This window comes from Thunnus maccoyii, chromosome 10 (assembly GCF_910596095.1).
Source record: "Thunnus maccoyii chromosome 10, fThuMac1.1, whole genome shotgun sequence".
Lineage (NCBI taxonomy): Eukaryota > Metazoa > Chordata > Actinopteri > Scombriformes > Scombridae > Thunnus > Thunnus maccoyii.
The window spans coordinates 21,707,257-21,724,537 of record NC_056542.1 but is presented as its reverse complement, the minus strand read 5'-3'; the positions used below and the strand labels follow the sequence as shown (position 1 = coordinate 21,724,537).

The 17,281-nt window shown below is 39.3% G+C and overlaps 1 protein-coding gene across 1 annotated transcript in view; it reads right to left on the bottom strand.

Annotated features, from left to right (window-relative positions):
- cdkal1 (CDK5 regulatory subunit associated protein 1-like 1) overlaps nt 1-17,281 on the bottom strand; it is a 244,305-nt gene that overhangs the window by 53,903 nt on the left and 173,121 nt on the right. The window contains exons 11-12 of the mRNA XM_042423928.1: nt 15,566-15,746; nt 4,717-4,779 (exon numbers count right to left, since the gene is read on the bottom strand). Of these exons, the coding sequence (XP_042279862.1) occupies nt 4,717-4,779; nt 15,566-15,746 (244 nt within the window). The remainder of the gene's footprint in view (nt 1-4,716; nt 4,780-15,565; nt 15,747-17,281) is intronic.

Genomic DNA, 17,281 nt, shown 5'->3' with positions numbered 1-17,281 from the left:
ATGACAGTGTGGGGTGAGAGGGGCGAGGGGCTTTGTTAGCTCTGCCAGAAACAGCTGAATGCGTGGACACACCTAAGCATGATGGGAGTTCCGCAACTTCGACATGGTAGTGCAAAGCCTTCTGGGAGCAAAAGTTAAAGTCCCCCTCCACTCAAAAATGTGTTTTTCCTTCTTGTTCCTACAGTTGGATGTTTGAGCTTCACTGTGCAGAATGATGTACGTGCAGAGTTTGACACTAGACGACTGTTTTCACATTCATCTGCTCAAAGTTTCTTTGTACTACAGTGCATACACACATACAAGCACATTTGCAAGTGCAAGTGAGAAAAGGTGGAACTGGTACTGGTGGAACTGGTAAACTGCATATCTTCATAAAGCTGCTTATTCTAGTTGGATTTTAAATTGCGTTTCAAAATGCAATTTTCAGACAGTGCGGTTCATGTCTTTGTCCTCTTACTCAGAAACTCATAGGAACACAAATCACTAGACTGGTAGAAAATTCAATTATTAGACTCTACACTGAAACTGTTCATAATAGTTTGTAGAACTGTAACTGTCAAAACTATACCAGACTTATTTTCAGGGTGAGGCACCACCACTCATGTGGGACCCAAGCAGAAAAAACAAGCAAGAATCTGTATTCCAAAAACACAACACAAGGTTCCAACATGGCTCAGTGGGTTACACAGTCAAGGCCCTAGAGAGAATGAGAGTGTGTGTGTGCGTGGTGTCTGAGAGTGTGAGTGTGTCCAGTGTGGGGCATTGGCCCTAGACAAAGTGCTCTGCCAGCTTTCTGCCCACTGGTCTTTTCATTGCTGATGGATGGGCCTTGTTCAGCACCATCTGGCTATAGGATACTTCACATTAATCATCACAAACACACAAATACACCACACATACACACACACACGTCTGTCTCTAAAACATACACACACCAGGCATGTACAATTGTCTGTATATATATATATATATATATAAACAAACATGAAAACCTCTAACTCACAGTCACATTTATTACACTATTTAATGTACAGAGACAAACTGAAAGAAAGACAGAGAGAGAGAGAGTGTGTGTGTGTGTGTGTGTGTGTGAGAGAGAGAGAGAGAGAGAGAGAGAGCTAACAACAAAGAAAGAAATCTCATTGAAAAACCATTTTTGTTTGTATTAAAGCTAGACGTTTTCTGAATTTGTGATTCCAAGTTAGCCATGGGAGATTAAGAAACAAGCTTGGTATAAAAAAAAACAATTAGTTCATTTAAAAACATTGTTTCATTTGGATGGTAGCCTGAGGCTCTGGAACAATAAAGCCTCACTAACCCACCCCCACCCACCCCGACTCTTTATTAATGACCTTTTTGTACCTATAGGAGGATGCGTATTAGCAATAATAGCCGTAAAGACACCAATTTCTCCCTTCCCTTTAAATCTGCTTGCGCTCTCTCATTCTCTCTCTCTCTCTCTCTCTCTCACACACACACACACACACGGATGTTAGTAAACACATAATATCCTTACATAAACTGTAAGCTGAAAGGCCAGACACCCAAGGGAATTTAATGTAAAATGAGGGACATTATCAGACTTCATTTATTCCTATCTAACGGCTATATAGGCTTAATACAAGCTGATTTGCCTCAACATTTCCTCGGTGTATGGACATCGGCAAGGACAGACTGAACCGTGGTTGATCAGGGTGGAAGCATGCTTGACATTAGATTTATTATCATTAAATCATATCTCACTATCTGGGTTTGTAATGCAAGGGGATTTATTTGCACGTCTACACAATCTCTGTAAATGGAATAAGACCTACAGGAACATGACTGTAAGTTGACCTGCATGGAAGATTAGTTACTTGTGATGTAACATGGTAGAAATGTTCATATACTGCACGAGGGCTATCAGACACCATATAAAAGGATTCCTTTTGATAATCAACACTATTAAGTGAAATAGGCAACATTATCAGTGTGTTAGCTGACATTTTACTCTGCTGGGGATTTAATGTTTAGAGACGTTATGCAGCAGAAACAAATCTAGCATATCACAGCAGAATAATCGTTTTTATCAGTAGCAATTTTATGATCCTATTAATTTGTAATTCATATTCAAAAAACAGCTGTTAACAACAATATGCTTTCCAGTAAGGAAAAAAACAAACAGAATGTGCTGTGCCAAATACAAATAAATAAAAAAAACATGATTACAAGTCAATTTAGAAATTAGAAAGAAAAAAAATATATTTTGTAAGCTTCTCAGGGATGGCACTTCAAAAAGGTCTAGGGCTCTGACTGCTGCCACGTTTCATCTTAAGCCTTGACTTTGGAATGGACAGGGGCTTTGTCCCTGAAGATCTGAGGCTGCACACTGGCTCAGAGTGAATCAAGAGGTCTAAGGACTGGCGAGACAATACAGTCTCTTTAAAGTGGTGCGCCACACAAAATCTTTAGAGTATAAAACTCATACCACCTGTATGCTCTGTATTTTCACAACAAATAACTAGCTTTCATTCGATATATACATTCATACAGAGGAGAAACCATTTTTGTGCACCGCTACTACTTGCCATTATTGGAATCCATTGTAATCCAAGCTGGCCACAGCCGCCACATTCCATTCCATGAAGAAGCAAACGGTACATTTTTACAGCCAACAACAGATTCCTGTTATAAGAGTCTCTATACAAATATCTTTCAAAAGTTTTGGAAGTGGTTTGTAAGGTGTGACATATTCAGAGCTATTCCTTGGCCTTTGTGGGACATTTCTAGTAACATAATTCAACTACTCGAGCAATCCTAACCTCAGTGAATAAGCATGTTTACAAAAGCACACAAAGGCATAAAAGAACAAAGTGTTCAGTGATATTTGTTAGCTGCAGAAACTCAGCACAGCAGGCTCAGTGAGGCACACTGTCAAAACAGTTAGCTCTCAATTCCGCTGGGAATCACACTCGAGGTGCATGCATGTTCACAAATACTAAGTATCTAATTTAAATGCAAACTTGTTAATGTATTATAAAGATATTCTCTGCTAACTTAGCTCAATTCACATTCCCTGTATATGTGTGATTGATGTGTACTACTGTGTGTGTGTGTGTGTGTTTTTTTCAGTGTGTGGGAGGCAAAGATCCATGTATGCCACAGTGAAAACGTGCTCTCTCATTTCCTTTTAATTAGTATGTGACATATAACAACTGCACTACAGGTACAAACTAAACTAGGTATAAACTCTGAAAAACAAACAAAAACAAAACAAAAAAAAAAACATGGCTAAGCTAAAGCTTTACTAAATGATGCAGTGTGACACCTACAAGGAAAGCTTCAATCACAAACATTTCCACTACATTCACTCTACAGTGGCAGGTTGCCTTCTTCCTTGTACAGTATTTTGCCTTTTTTTCTCAACATAGTAAAGTGTTTACATCACTACTCTGATATTGGGCAAAAATGTACATGTGTATGTAATGTACACAACAAAAGCAAAAGTGAGAAATATATGTGGCTCAGTGAAAATATATACAAGGACCCAAGATGGTCTAATATGTCAAAATATATTTTTGTCTTATTCATGATAGCTGAAAGCGTGGTGACAGCTGTCACGGGGTTGTCATTTTCAGAAGGACGTCTTTATATAAGAGCTCGCCACACAAATACACACACACACGCACACTTGTCAAAAGGGTCTCATCATCATAAGCACACCTAAAGAGAAGCATGGTCAGTCTGTTATAAGATGTTAACCTCATAATGTATGAGCCCACACATACACACACACAAATACATGAGTATACACCCACACAGTTGAGAAGATTAATCTCTAACTTCAGGATTCAATTTTTCACACATCCTCTCTATCTAACACACACACACACACACACACATACACACACTCTACAATGTAATCAGGAACAAACACTTGAGCTGTCCTTATCCACTAGATCGCTAGCAAGAAGTGTCCATCTTGAGGAGACAACAAACTCATTACAGCCATAAAGACAATACAGCGATTCAGACAGTGAATGAGCAGATTAAATAATTCACTGTGTTGCATAGAAAAATTAAAGATCCACACATCTTAAAGACAAACTGAAACGGGCAGGGGACAGACTGATGGAGGCACATACAGATATCTGAACCAGGGAAGTGATCGGATGCTTTGGATGACGTAGTAGTCATGATCGGGCCGACGCTATTTCAGCCATACTGCTAATGTAGCCTATCTCGCCTCATAATTGTCACATAGTATAGTAATTAATGTTACACAGTAGCATTTGCACTGCAATGGGTCTCAAGAATAAAACATGAGATGCTACTTTTGCTGAAAAGAAAGTTGGAAAAGAGGCTATGATGAGCCCCGCTAACCCGACGTGTCATCCATAAAAAGGTAGAATATTGAGTTATAACCGACACCGTCAGATGTGTGTAGAGGAGTGTGTGGTTATTCTGAAGAAGCCCGGTGCTGTTTTCAGCCGATTTAATGAAGATAAACTCACCTGAACTGCAGCCATAATAAGCTCCTCTGTGTTCTGATTATGATTGGATTTAAAGATCCAGCATGTTAGAGTAGGCTTAGACACTATTGCTGTGACCGTAGTACCTGGCTTTGATGCTACTACTTCATTACCATAACACCTGAAAGCGGGGGCACACAAAGTCTCGTTGTCCCCGCTATCTCGGTGCCAGTGAACGGAGAGCAAACGCTGAAAGATGTCTTACCTTGTGGTCATAGGGGTTGTAAGAGTGGAAGAGTTGTGACAGTTCTTTAGTCCTTTGCTTCTTCTGTGGACAGAAAAAAAGGATATAAATGAAATGTTGAGCTTAAAAGCCATTTTGATTATATATGTGATATCAGGCTTTACAAAAAACAGACTGAACTTCAGTACTTGTTCATTGTTGTAAATATTTATAAAATATTGTGAAATGGAGAACACTCCCAGAACGCTTAATCATCAAATATAAACTTTTCTTCAGTATATCTACTGTAAACTGTCTTTTAGGCAGTTGTGTTCATGTATTGTAAGTGGAGGAATGAATCACTTGTCAGAGATTGTCAAAGATTTTCAGAATTTATATATTTTATACATTTCTCCACAAAATGAATGATGTAATATGGTATAAAGATGGACATACTCATGTTAACTTATTGGGTCACTTAAGCAGAATGAGCAGAACTACCATGGCTGAGAACAACGCCTACAGTAATTCATTAAATCTATAAAATATGGAATGAACAGAGGGAAAAAAATACATTTATTTGCCCACCAGCTGTGGCAGAAAATATTTCTCATTTTACTCCCGCTCAAAGTCTGGCCTTAACCTTGCATGTCCTTAATGTGTAATGAGATGCACAAGCGTGAGACATGACTGTTTGATGTGTGGCAGTTGTTAATGCAATCAGTTACATGAGGCCGACGCAGTTACAAAGAGCGCTAATTAGCTTGCTGATTAGGCCATGTCTGGCTAAGGGGGAAGGATATATGTATATGCTACTGTAGCTAAAGGGAGTTTGCATTCATTGCGATTCTCGCTCCTACTCTCTCGCTCTGTCTTGTTCAGTGTTAGTTAGTTAGTAAAGGGCTGGATTCAATGTCCTTAGGCCAGTTCTGTACATATGGAGCGGGCAACCTACAAGTCGCTCTCCTATCACACACAGGCATCATTATAGAGTGACAGGATAGGCAAAGACAGCTTGAGGATGAGCAGATGAGAAGGGTGGTTGCTGAGATAGAAGGGGAAAAAAAATCTATTAATATGTACAGTATGTGTGGTCAAGTTGAAAAAGTTAGCTATGAAATCACATGACAGGCTGTGAGGATATCATTTTGTCTTACATATAGTGAAAGAGTGGAAAGCCCCCCCCCAAAAAAGTGAAAAGCAGTGAAAAAGAGATGAGATGACTTACAAAATAAACAGCGAAGAAGAGGGAAGGAAGGTGAAATAAAAGTATTAGGGAAGAAGAATTTAGAGGTGGTGATTGTACTTCTTTCCCTTTGCCAACTGCTGCTTTGACTTTCTCTGTTGTTATCTGTCTCTAGTGAAGCGAGTCCTTTTATCACTGCACCTCTCATCGTTCTTTGCCCTTCTTTCCATTCCTTCCATTTTTGTATCCCTTCATTTGTCCCCCCACCCCCCCACCCCCCCACACTCCATTTCTATCCATCTCATACTCATTCTCTGTTCACCCAGAGCTCTTCTGATCCATACAATCCTGTAATCATTGGCCCTGTCCGTCTGCCATCCTCTCATTTGTTTTCGCCCGATTCCCTCTCGGTCTCTCTGCCAAAGGGCTCTCCAGAATCTCCAAATACTCTGTTCTTCGCTTTTCCATGTATCCCTTCAGTGCTACACCTCTCCCTGTGTTTTTTCTCCAGTGAGGGAACACTCATACTTATCATTCTGTCTCCACTCTCTCACCCCTCCGCCTGCCCCCCTATAAGCCTGTGTCTCTCGCTCTCTGCCTGGAGCACCTTAGGTGAGAGCAATCCTCTCATCATTGCTCCTCAAAACAATTCTCTCTCTCCTCCTGCCATACCTTCATCACTCTCACCATCACTCTCTACTCGGTGCTCTGCTCTGTGTGTGTGTGTCTGTGTGGTTGTGGGAACTGTAAGACAGATGTAAGTGCAGGTAAGGATTTTTCAACCCCCGATGAGCTCCCAGCAGAATTTATCCTGTTCAATAGTACACGCATCAACATACACGGCTACAGAAGCCTGGGCCACACCGCCCGCCTCTACCTGTGTGTGACGGCTACCTCACTGAACTGCTGTAGCTCACACGTCTGTCCCACACAGGCAGCGTTGCTCCTGCGGCGCTGCTACTGCCAGTCCTGTCTTTCTACATTGGGTTTTCACATGTCACATGTTTCACAATAAAAGTCTTGTTAAGACATGAGGGGATTCTTTCCACAGAAATGGTAGAGGGCTTTTAATTTGTGTTATATCTTTATTTTTTTCATGTCTGTGAATTATTTTACAGACACAGACATTGAAACTATAGTGAAATGTGTAATGTTGTTGGTATGATGTCAATATGACTATCAACAGATTTTCACTGTCTATTTTTGCTGTGAACTGCACGCCTCAAGCAGAAAAAAAAAGGCGACACGCTAAATCTCTAACCTAACCTCTAACCGTTCAACATGGGCGCCGAAATGAAAAGCAAGAGGTTCGTTGATACACATGCACTGATCAGGTAGGCGGTGTGGGCGTAAGACACACACCACAGGCACACATACCAACACATGACCATACAATGACTCACACAAACACATGATGGACACCTGAAATGGACAGAGGTGTGAAAACATGACAAATACAAGGTAATTCAAAGGGAAACAAGAAGGGAGACAGGATGAAGTGAAGGAGAAACTGATTAATTCAAGTCAATTTAATTTGTATAGCCCAATACCACAAATCATAAATTTGCCTCAATGTGCTTTACTATCTGTACAGCAATACAACATCTTCTGTGCTTAGACCTTCGATTAATTGACTGTTCCAGGTAGGATTTGCCAACGTCGATTGGTTGGTTAAACAAACCAACCAAAGCCAACAAATGACCACTTTGTTGGCCTTACTTTCCAATATTATAATTCTTTGACTAGTCAAAATGTAGAAAATGGTGTATACCTCTATCTCTTTTCATATGGTATTTCCATCAAAATTCTACTTGATTAAAACAAAAAAATCAACTTGATTAATACACAAAAACCTGTTATATTGTGAAAATATAGCCTGAAAATAGCACTTTTTTTTAACAACATTTCTAATCAAAGACTACCTTGTTAAATGTCAGTCTGTGTTCTCACTTTTATTACATTGTATATTTAATTTCAGGAGCTTTATTAGTGTCTTAAAGCTACAAATTATGTGTCTTTATACAGGTGTGTGTTTGTGTGTGTACGCATGTGTGTGTGGTCCATCAACCAGAGAAGTTAATCTACCATGCTGTCGAGGTTGTGTTAGTGACAACCCAGCAATGCAAAGCCACCGTCTATGTGTGTGTCTGTGGACCTGTCACTATAGTGATGATGAACGATGGTTGTTACTATGACGTCCATCTGTTGTTGCCGCCAGAGACGGATGCTGTGTCTAACGGGAAGTGACATTACACGGATGTATACACTTGTACACAGATTCCAAACATAGACGGGAGAAGTGTAGACAGAAGCACACACTCTTCTGCCAAGAACATCCAACAACTTATTCACTTTCTAAATAACGCTTTATAAGTACACATAAAGACATTGCTGTTTTACATAAGATAATTCCATGTAAAACGGGAATATGCTCACACTGTTGTGAAGCTCTAGGGCAATTAACCTGAATAGGCTATGGTTTATTGATAGTTAATGACACTACCTGAATAGATAGACTATATGTATGTCAGTAGCCCAAGTTCCAGATGACCCCGATGAAGGCCACAAGCCGAAACATGTAGGTCTAACGATAAAGTTGTTCTATATACTACAAATGTTGCTGGAGTTTTGAACTCAGTGGCCCAAGTTTGTCTGTTTTGGGGCAAGGTAACACTGATCTTGCTTTAGCCTGTAGTGTGTAAGCCTCTGGCTCACCAGCATGTGCCTGTTTGTCTTACCCTAATGACAGACAGATGTTAGTGCTATAGAGCCTAGACCCGCGGCGTGTGTATGTGTGTGTGTGTGTTTGTGTTATATTACTCTAGGAAAAACCTTAGGCATGATCTGTGTGTCTGTGTGAAGGATTAACACTTCCTAAAGCACTACAAGGAGAGTGGTCACAATGGTGATGTAGTGTGTGTGTGTGTATGTGTGTGTGTGTAACCTTTCTCTCTCTGCAGAGGTCACTTGACAAAACATGTTCCAGCTATGTGTTGATTAAGGTGCAATAAAGGTTATTTACATATATGGTACATAATATAGTACATAGTATAGTATATAACGTACAGAGAGAGAGAGAGAGAGAGAGAGACAGAGAGAGACATAATACTTAATTTTGCATCATCCCAAATCTAACTCAAGCAATGTTTTATGCTAAATGGATACAGGAATATGATCTTATGTGAGCTATCATGACACTAAAGTGCTTTAAAACTGGACCACTAATGTGATTATATAGCATGACAAGACATTATAAAGTTAACATGCTTTCAGCATGTCACTAAGACACATATTCAAGTCATTAAACCAGGGTTATATACAGTGACTATGGTCATTACATATCTCACTAACTGCGCACTAAAAACATTGTTAAATTAAGAGCATTTTTGGAAATAATTTTCAAAAACAATAGATGTTATCTACTCAGTCAGTATCTAATATATTTAAGTTATATTATTGGAGAAAAATAACATTATTAGTCTAATTAATCTTTTTTTTTTTAATTTAGATGTGGGAAAATGCATCATAATTACCATTAAAACAAAATTCTTCAAATGTGCTCCAAAGCATAACCCTGCCTTAACAAGACAATAATTAAGCACATATCCCCTTTTTCACTTCTGGACTTGTTTCTGTTTCACAATATATTGTAATTGTATTATATATAAAGAATACATCAATTAAATGATCTTGGTGCTAATTTGAACATTGTTTAAGACAATAATGAGGCGTTCAAATGATATTAGCAAGTTTTAAAACTGTTCTTACAAATTTCTATTTACTCAGACCTGCTGGAAAACTTTTTTTTTAAACACCCTGCAGATCGGTGTTACTGTCAATCCGTCCAGCTAGTTAAAACTCTTGTTGAACAGCATACTGATGACATATTCAGCTTCCAAAAAACGCCTTTGAATGTGGCAAGCAAAAGCTGTGATTGTTAAAATGCGATGTGTTACTCCTTCCATTATTAGTGGACTAGGTCCTCATTAATCAAGTGCAGACCAACCTGGCTCTAGACAGCAACTTAACCATTAACTCAACCTTAATACCTGTTAGACTGCCTTTAGTCAAGTGTTATTGTCTCCCCTGATATGTGTGAGAAAGAGTAAGTGTCTGCATTTGAGACAGAGAGGGGGAAGAGCATGCATGTGTGTGTCTGTGTGTGTGTCCAGGCGTAGATAAATGATAGTGAAGCTTGGAGATGGAGCTACTAGTGGCTGGCCAGCTGTTTTACTTTGACAGCAGCCGCACTGATGCCTCGTGGGTAATGGAGTTCTTAACCAATTACAACCTAGGGAAATTAAAAACACTGTCCCACTACAACAGCTAATCTCCTTCTCTATCACTTTCTCTCTCTCTCTCTCTCTCTCTCTCTCTCTCTCTTTCTCTCTCTCCTGCAGCTGTTCATTCTCAACTCTTCCTTACATACCAGTACCAGCCCAACACACACACCCTCCACTCAGCAAGTCCATTTATCAAGGCTAAGTTCTGGTCACCTGGGGATGATTATGGAGATCCAAGCTAATAGCATTCACATCCTTTTATTCTCAACATGCTCCCATCTCTCCCTCCATCCCTGTGGTCTCCTATTCCTTCCATCTGCCTCTGCTCTCCCCCTCCATCCTGCATTCTCTCATATATCACCTATTACAATAGGTAATAAGTTAGACCTACAGATACCACAAAACACCTGGACCTCATCACAGCTGGACTATCTCCAGCACTATGTGTTTTCTCTGCTTCACTCACTATTGAGACAAATCTGTCTGTGTGTTTTTATATTCAAATATGGGTTTTTGAAATGGCTGGAAATCAGACTGATGAAGCAAATGAGTATTTTGTGACGCAACATTGTAAATTGAAAAAATGTCAATATTAAATATATATATATCCTCAAATATTAGTACTAAAGTAGCAGGGTGTTTCGTTTTTACACTCTTCCTAAAGCGTATGTTGTTACTTTTTGGTGCTATAGTAACCAGCCAACCTTGGTTTCTGTATTTAAGTTATCTCGCATTTGTCCAGTTTACTAATAGTGCAACAGAATAATGTTCATCCATCTGATCTGTATTTATAAGGAGCTAGTATTACTAAAATAAATAAATCAGTCCTTAGGCCTAATAATATTTCTTTTTACATTAAGTAATATATAATATGTAATATTTTTACTTATGAGCAAATGAGTGAGTGCAGGAACATGGGAAAGGGATAGAGTAGAGCACAATCCTTGAAAAACAAAGAAAAGAATATTTCATTTTTCTCTTATTAGCAGTGTGTTTTCCAATACCGGAAAACCAGTCAATTTTCCAGGATTTTCAAGGCAGGTGGGAACCCTTTTCTACCCCATAGTTCAATCCTACCTCCACTAAACAAACATACTTTTAAACATGACAAACCCTGAGACTTACTTCGACTCCTTGTACTCTGGAGAATGGGGCATACAGACACTACCAACCAGCTCATCAGAAAGAATGTCGTCACAACACTAGATACTGTAGACATGCCTAACCCGTTCCTACCAAACGCCCACCTCAAGACATGTCACAAAAGGCGCAACAACCTGCACCTGCTTCCATGTCTAAAACCACCTTCAACCCATCTGTATTGCAAAGTACAATAACTAGAATGACTGAAAAGATCTCGTACGTGTGGGTGCTACAATCACAATGAATGTGATTTGGTGAGTCTGAAAATTTGCCTTGCTTCCTGTTAATAGCGGTACTAGAGAAGGTAAACTGTCATATCAAGAAAAGAGGTAAAAATCTGCACATGCTTTTAAAGGGCAGAGTGCACTTTCAAACTTGTAAGGTTAATGTAAAACATACGACAGACAGACTACCAGCTTCCTCACAGCCAAATGGTGTGAATGACATCCTCATAATCCCTCAACTAACACATTAAGTAGGTAAGCGCTAATGCTGACCTATCAAATTTTTATCTTCCAGGGCCCTACATAGGCATGTCCCTATAGCTGTTCCTTTCTGTCTCACTTTATCCCCTCCGTCCATCCCCCTTTCCTTTTTAGCTTTTCTCCCTCCTTCCTTACCTTGTCCCTCTCTCTCAGGCCCCCTTCTGTCTCTGCTTCCTACTTCATCTACTTCTCCATCCATTCCTCTTGTGGCTATTCAACACAGTTGTGTTCCAGACAAACCATCTGGTGCACTTTATTAATGACTGACCCTACATGGCGTAGACGTCGCCTAGCTGCCACCGCTTGCTGTGTATTTGTGTGTGTGTCTGTATGCGTGTGTGTGTGTGTGTGTGTGTGTGAGAACAGGTGCATGCTGACTGATGATGTGATGTTGTGTGCAGCCTTAACCACCGAAGCAGGTGTACTGGTTACAGCGACCCTAACATATTGTCCTGACTCTCTCTCTCCTTTGACCATTCTCTGTTGAGCACAAACATTAAATTTAAACATGTAGATGACCAGTTGAAATCGCTATTAGAAATGTAGGATGATATTGTGAACAAGATAATCTTTTTCTATGCGGTAAACAAAAATACACCATTGTTAAAGTGGAGAAAGTAATCACTTTGTTGCCTTTGCATATCTGAGATTTTACAATGCACTTTACAATGCATTATCAGTGATTTTGCACAAACAACATAGTCATCAAAAAACAATAAAACTTGCTATCAAAATAATCTCAGGCGTTAAAAAAAATTGACTGATTTGGCAAAAAAAGGTTTCTACAGGATCCAGCAATATGCCACAGTCTGACTATCAAAGTGCTGCCTGTGGAATGAGGCCTTGGATAGATCCGTGCTGACATCCAGCCGCTGACAATAAAAGTCAGATGAGGCAGATGGAGGAGAAAGAAAGGAGATGGGGAAAAAAAAAGATAAGAAGAAATGAAGCAGCGATGTGGTTGTCTGGGGATTGATCCCTCTAAGACACACTCAGCTTCTCCTCAGAGGATGAAGACAGGAAGGAGGGAGGAGGGAAAAAGAGAATGACTTATGAAGACGCTCCACTTGAAAGAGATGTGTCAACACTTTGATGGTACAGAGTGTGAGAGTGTAAATGTAAGAAAAGATAGGACATATAGAGTATGGCATAGCAGGTCAAACTTAAGAAAAAAGGTCAAAGAAAAAACAAGCGCAAAGGATGTGCCGTGGTTAAGATTAAGGGATGTTAGCTTCAGCTAATTTAGCTTTCAATAGACCGACACCCATTAACAGGTAACTAACCGGTTCATTTTTAAGAAAAGTTGCGGTGTAGCTTTTGTTTGTGAGAGCTGTCCAGCAGTAGGTGGTCAGAGCTACCATGCCTGCCCTGGTTAGCTTGACTTTTAGCTCATCCTTCTTCTCCTCAAAGTGTTTTCAATGTGTTTAGTCACAGTAGCTCTTGATGGCATAATGTACGCAGGCTTGAGGTAACGAACTAGCTCTTTCAATCCCTCGCCCTCTACCACACTGATTGGCAGCATATCAGTCTCAATCATTCAGCATACCAACTGGGTGGTGGCCTTCATTTCTTCCATCATGTCTTTTCTCTCTGCTACATATTTCCTGCAATTAACAAGAATATGCTCTACAGTTTCTGATGCCTGGCAATGATTACAAAAAAAAAGTTGGATGCTTCCCTATAATGTGATATGTACTGTTCAGATTACTGTGTCCTATTCTTAAGCTACTCATGTTGTCTCCTCTTTTCTATTCCCTTCCCTACTTCTCACAATACCAACTCTAATTTAAATGGAATATTCACTATTAACAGACTTTAAGACACTCGCTAGCCTAGCAACATTAAGGCTACAAACAACCCATTATGCAACACTCCATGTAGGAGCTGATTTCACACCGGAACTTTATCCATTTAAAAAGAATATCTGATGTTGTGAACATGTAATTGTGTAGCCATTAGTGGAGTGTGTATGCAAACTAACCTATAGATCAACATGTGTAACTGGTCAAAAATATTCTTGGTTAACCATCAACATCTCTAGTTAAGATTCTAGAATGTGAGAACTGTTGCATTTTGTTGCACACAATTTTTTCTCAACATCTTTGGAAACATGATGCTCATTTTTAGATAACATATTATAATGCAACATTATTTAATGTAGAGGTAAGTAATGATGTAAGTAAGTGACTATGAATGGGCCTACTTGGAGCAGATTTGCCAATGTGACTGTGACTAGTATTCAATAAGCAGTCATTCTTATGACAAAGTGGTGATTAACCAAGACCCAGAACTTCATTTGACCATAATATGTACATACATCTATGCATCGATATTCAATCTAATTGTATACTGTTAGTTTTCCAATTACGTTACAGATGACATTGGGTCAAACAATGATGTAGCTTAGAAACCAACAGTATGAGGCAAAAGGTAAAGAAAATGCTAGTCCTGCTGTTACTCTCCCCCACACACACATACACCTTTGCTAACAATTATGTCTTCATTAGCCACTAATTGTTTCATTTGGCAGCAGATTGAAAGAGAGAGAAAGAGAGACAGAGTGAGAGTACCTGTGAGGAGTTGTGCAGTAATACAGAGAACAATAAGAGGTCCAAATGAAGCAGCACCCATCACAAGACGATGTGTAGTAAGTGCCTCAGGGTGCCGTTAATGTTACAGCCTTTAGACTTTAGCTAGAACCCTATAGAAACAGACTATAATATTCATAAGTATGTTTTAATTAGTGTATAATCACCTGGAAATAAGGATCCTTGTGTTTTCATTAGCTTAGAATTCTATCTAGATAGGGAGCTGGTCCTCTTCCATGGAGCCCGCCATGTTACACCTCCATATTTCTACAGTAGCCCATAACAGACAAACCAAACACTGGCTCTAGAGAGGACCTTTCGCGTTTTCGTGAGTTTTGCGGCAACCATAGGTTCTCCTACACGCTTGGGAGGGGGAGGGGTAATTAGTTGGTTACAGTCTGCAACCTCACCACTAGATGCCACTAAATCCTACACACTTCTCCTTTAAAGACAATGCCAAAATATTTGAAAATATCTTGAAATATCTCGATGCAAGAGCAAAGTTTCACCTTTCAAGTGTTAATTTGAGCGTATTGCAGCTTTAAGACTCATATGTTTTTGGACATATGTGCTTGACTGATAGATGTCTCATCCTATCACAGTCACCCACAGTTGTTTCTATTTCTACATCCCAACTAAATCCCATCCAGGTGCTCTCCACTTTGAACAAATTTGGATGTTTTGGCTGCAGTTAACTGCCAGCAGAAAAGCAGGATTTAACACTTAGTCATTCACACATTAATAATCTGTGCCTTCATATGTCTACTGTATGTGTAAGTCTGTCTGTCTGAAAGGGACAGTGAGACACCGTAACTCTCACGTACTCTACACAAACACACTTTTGATGGCTTTCAGGATTAGTAATATTAAAATTCACACAGAAGTCATGACAGAACTGGAACAGGATTTTACATTTTCAGATGACATGAGGCTGGCACGTGTTTCCTCATAACACACACATGCAAATGTGTGTGTGCACTTGCAGAATATGCACACATAAACAGCACACACAGGAAATATCTTTACCCAAAATACTAATGTTCTTCTGTTCAGCCCCATTCAAATATGTTTTACTGTGTTCACGAATACAGCATTGACAAAATAATGGAAATAAGTGTTATTATACTGAATTTATACTACTGAGGTTAAGACATAAATATAGCTGACTAGTAGCAAAGAAATCTCTGTATCCTTGTCTGCTCTCACCACATGTGCTGGTACTTGTTCCATTTTGGCAGCTGGTGTGCCAGGTCTGGGGTAGAACTGGTTGATGAATAGACTGGGGAATCGGTAGCATTTCACCAAGTCTATTGTCTCTTGGAAGTCTTCGTCCGTCTCACCAGGAAAACCGCAGATTATGTCTGTAGCGATGGTTACACCTGGGACCCTAAGAGAGAGACAAAGAGGCTTTTAGGCGAACCTTTGTGTTCCTGGTTGTGAAATCATTTTTGAAAATGCATGGTGTCAAGATACACCAGGCAAGGAAAAGCATCTGAAATGGTTTGAATGAGATGTAGCATTAAAACAAAATAATACCATCTGAGACTTGACAGCTGTGAAGCCATACTAAAACACTTACTATGCACCACTCTGATGTGTAAGTGTTGACAGCTAATGGTATTTTTGTGTAGCTTACTCCAAGTAAAATATTTTCCCTTTGGTTATCCAAAGAACATCATGGAGATCAATTTTATTCAAAAAAATTGTCTTGGTGAAATAAAATCATGGAATTGACAAAGACACAATACATACATTTCAGTCTAGCAATACAGCAATCAGAAATTAACAATGTATTCTATGTTCACATGAAGCAAAAACAAAAACAACAAATAAGTTAAAACAATATAACGAGGAGAACAATGTGTTCGCGATGATTTCATGTAATTATGGTTGTAGGGAATAGGCCAAAATGACAAAAGATGATTTGTGCAAATATTGGGAAAGGTTCATTGACCTCAAACTACAATTTGATCAATGATTTAAAATGACTCTGAAGCTTGTGATTAACCAACCTTTTCCCACTGCTGAAACACGCCTTTGAAAAACTAAATGAAGCTCTACAGCTTTAAAGAAGGCCAAAGCCTTTCCCCATGGACTCATTCAGCCAATCAAAACCTGATTAGCAACCTCTACTGCCAATCGTTTGCTATCAATTATTGACCTGCTGGCTCATTGGATTAATCGTAGCTAGTGGGAAATGGGAATAGATGTATTGATTAGTCTTATGTATTTTATTTGTATCGACAGCAGTTGGACGGCTTGTGAAAAAACTACAAGGCTAATGTCATCATTGTCTGTCAGAATACCATGTATCTCTAGAGTCCATACTTGACATTCCAATTCAAATGTATGCTGTTCTGACATGTTGCCATACAGTTTCAATGATTAGGCTTGATCCCAAGGGCATTTAACATCATCTCTGATGGCTAAACTAGCTGTTAATTACCATAAAAAAGGACACAATTAGCAATATGACAATTTTGCTGGATGAAATGACATTATTCTGAGGAGCAGACTCTGATTATTAGTGACAAGCCAGCTTTCCAATAGCGGTTTTTTATGAGGATGCAGTTATTTGGTAGAGTGGCCTTTTTTCTCCTTAGCTTAGACAGCAATGGGTATCCCATACAGAAATAACTGGAAATCATTCGCAATACAAGCAAGCCAAGCTATTGATTAAAAACTCCATCAACGATCCAGGCAATGGAATAGGAGGGACACTAGAGCCTCCTAATGTAATATGTTAATTGGCAAGCAGTCTGCTACAAGAAGCCAGGATGTTATTAGCAACAGACGACTGAACAGATTTTCTTAAAAAAAAAAAAAAAAATTGGATCCAATGGAATAGGAAGATCATTGTGACTGAGAAATCCATCATCAATTGAGCATGTTTTTTTGTTTTTTTTAATTTAACTCATTTAT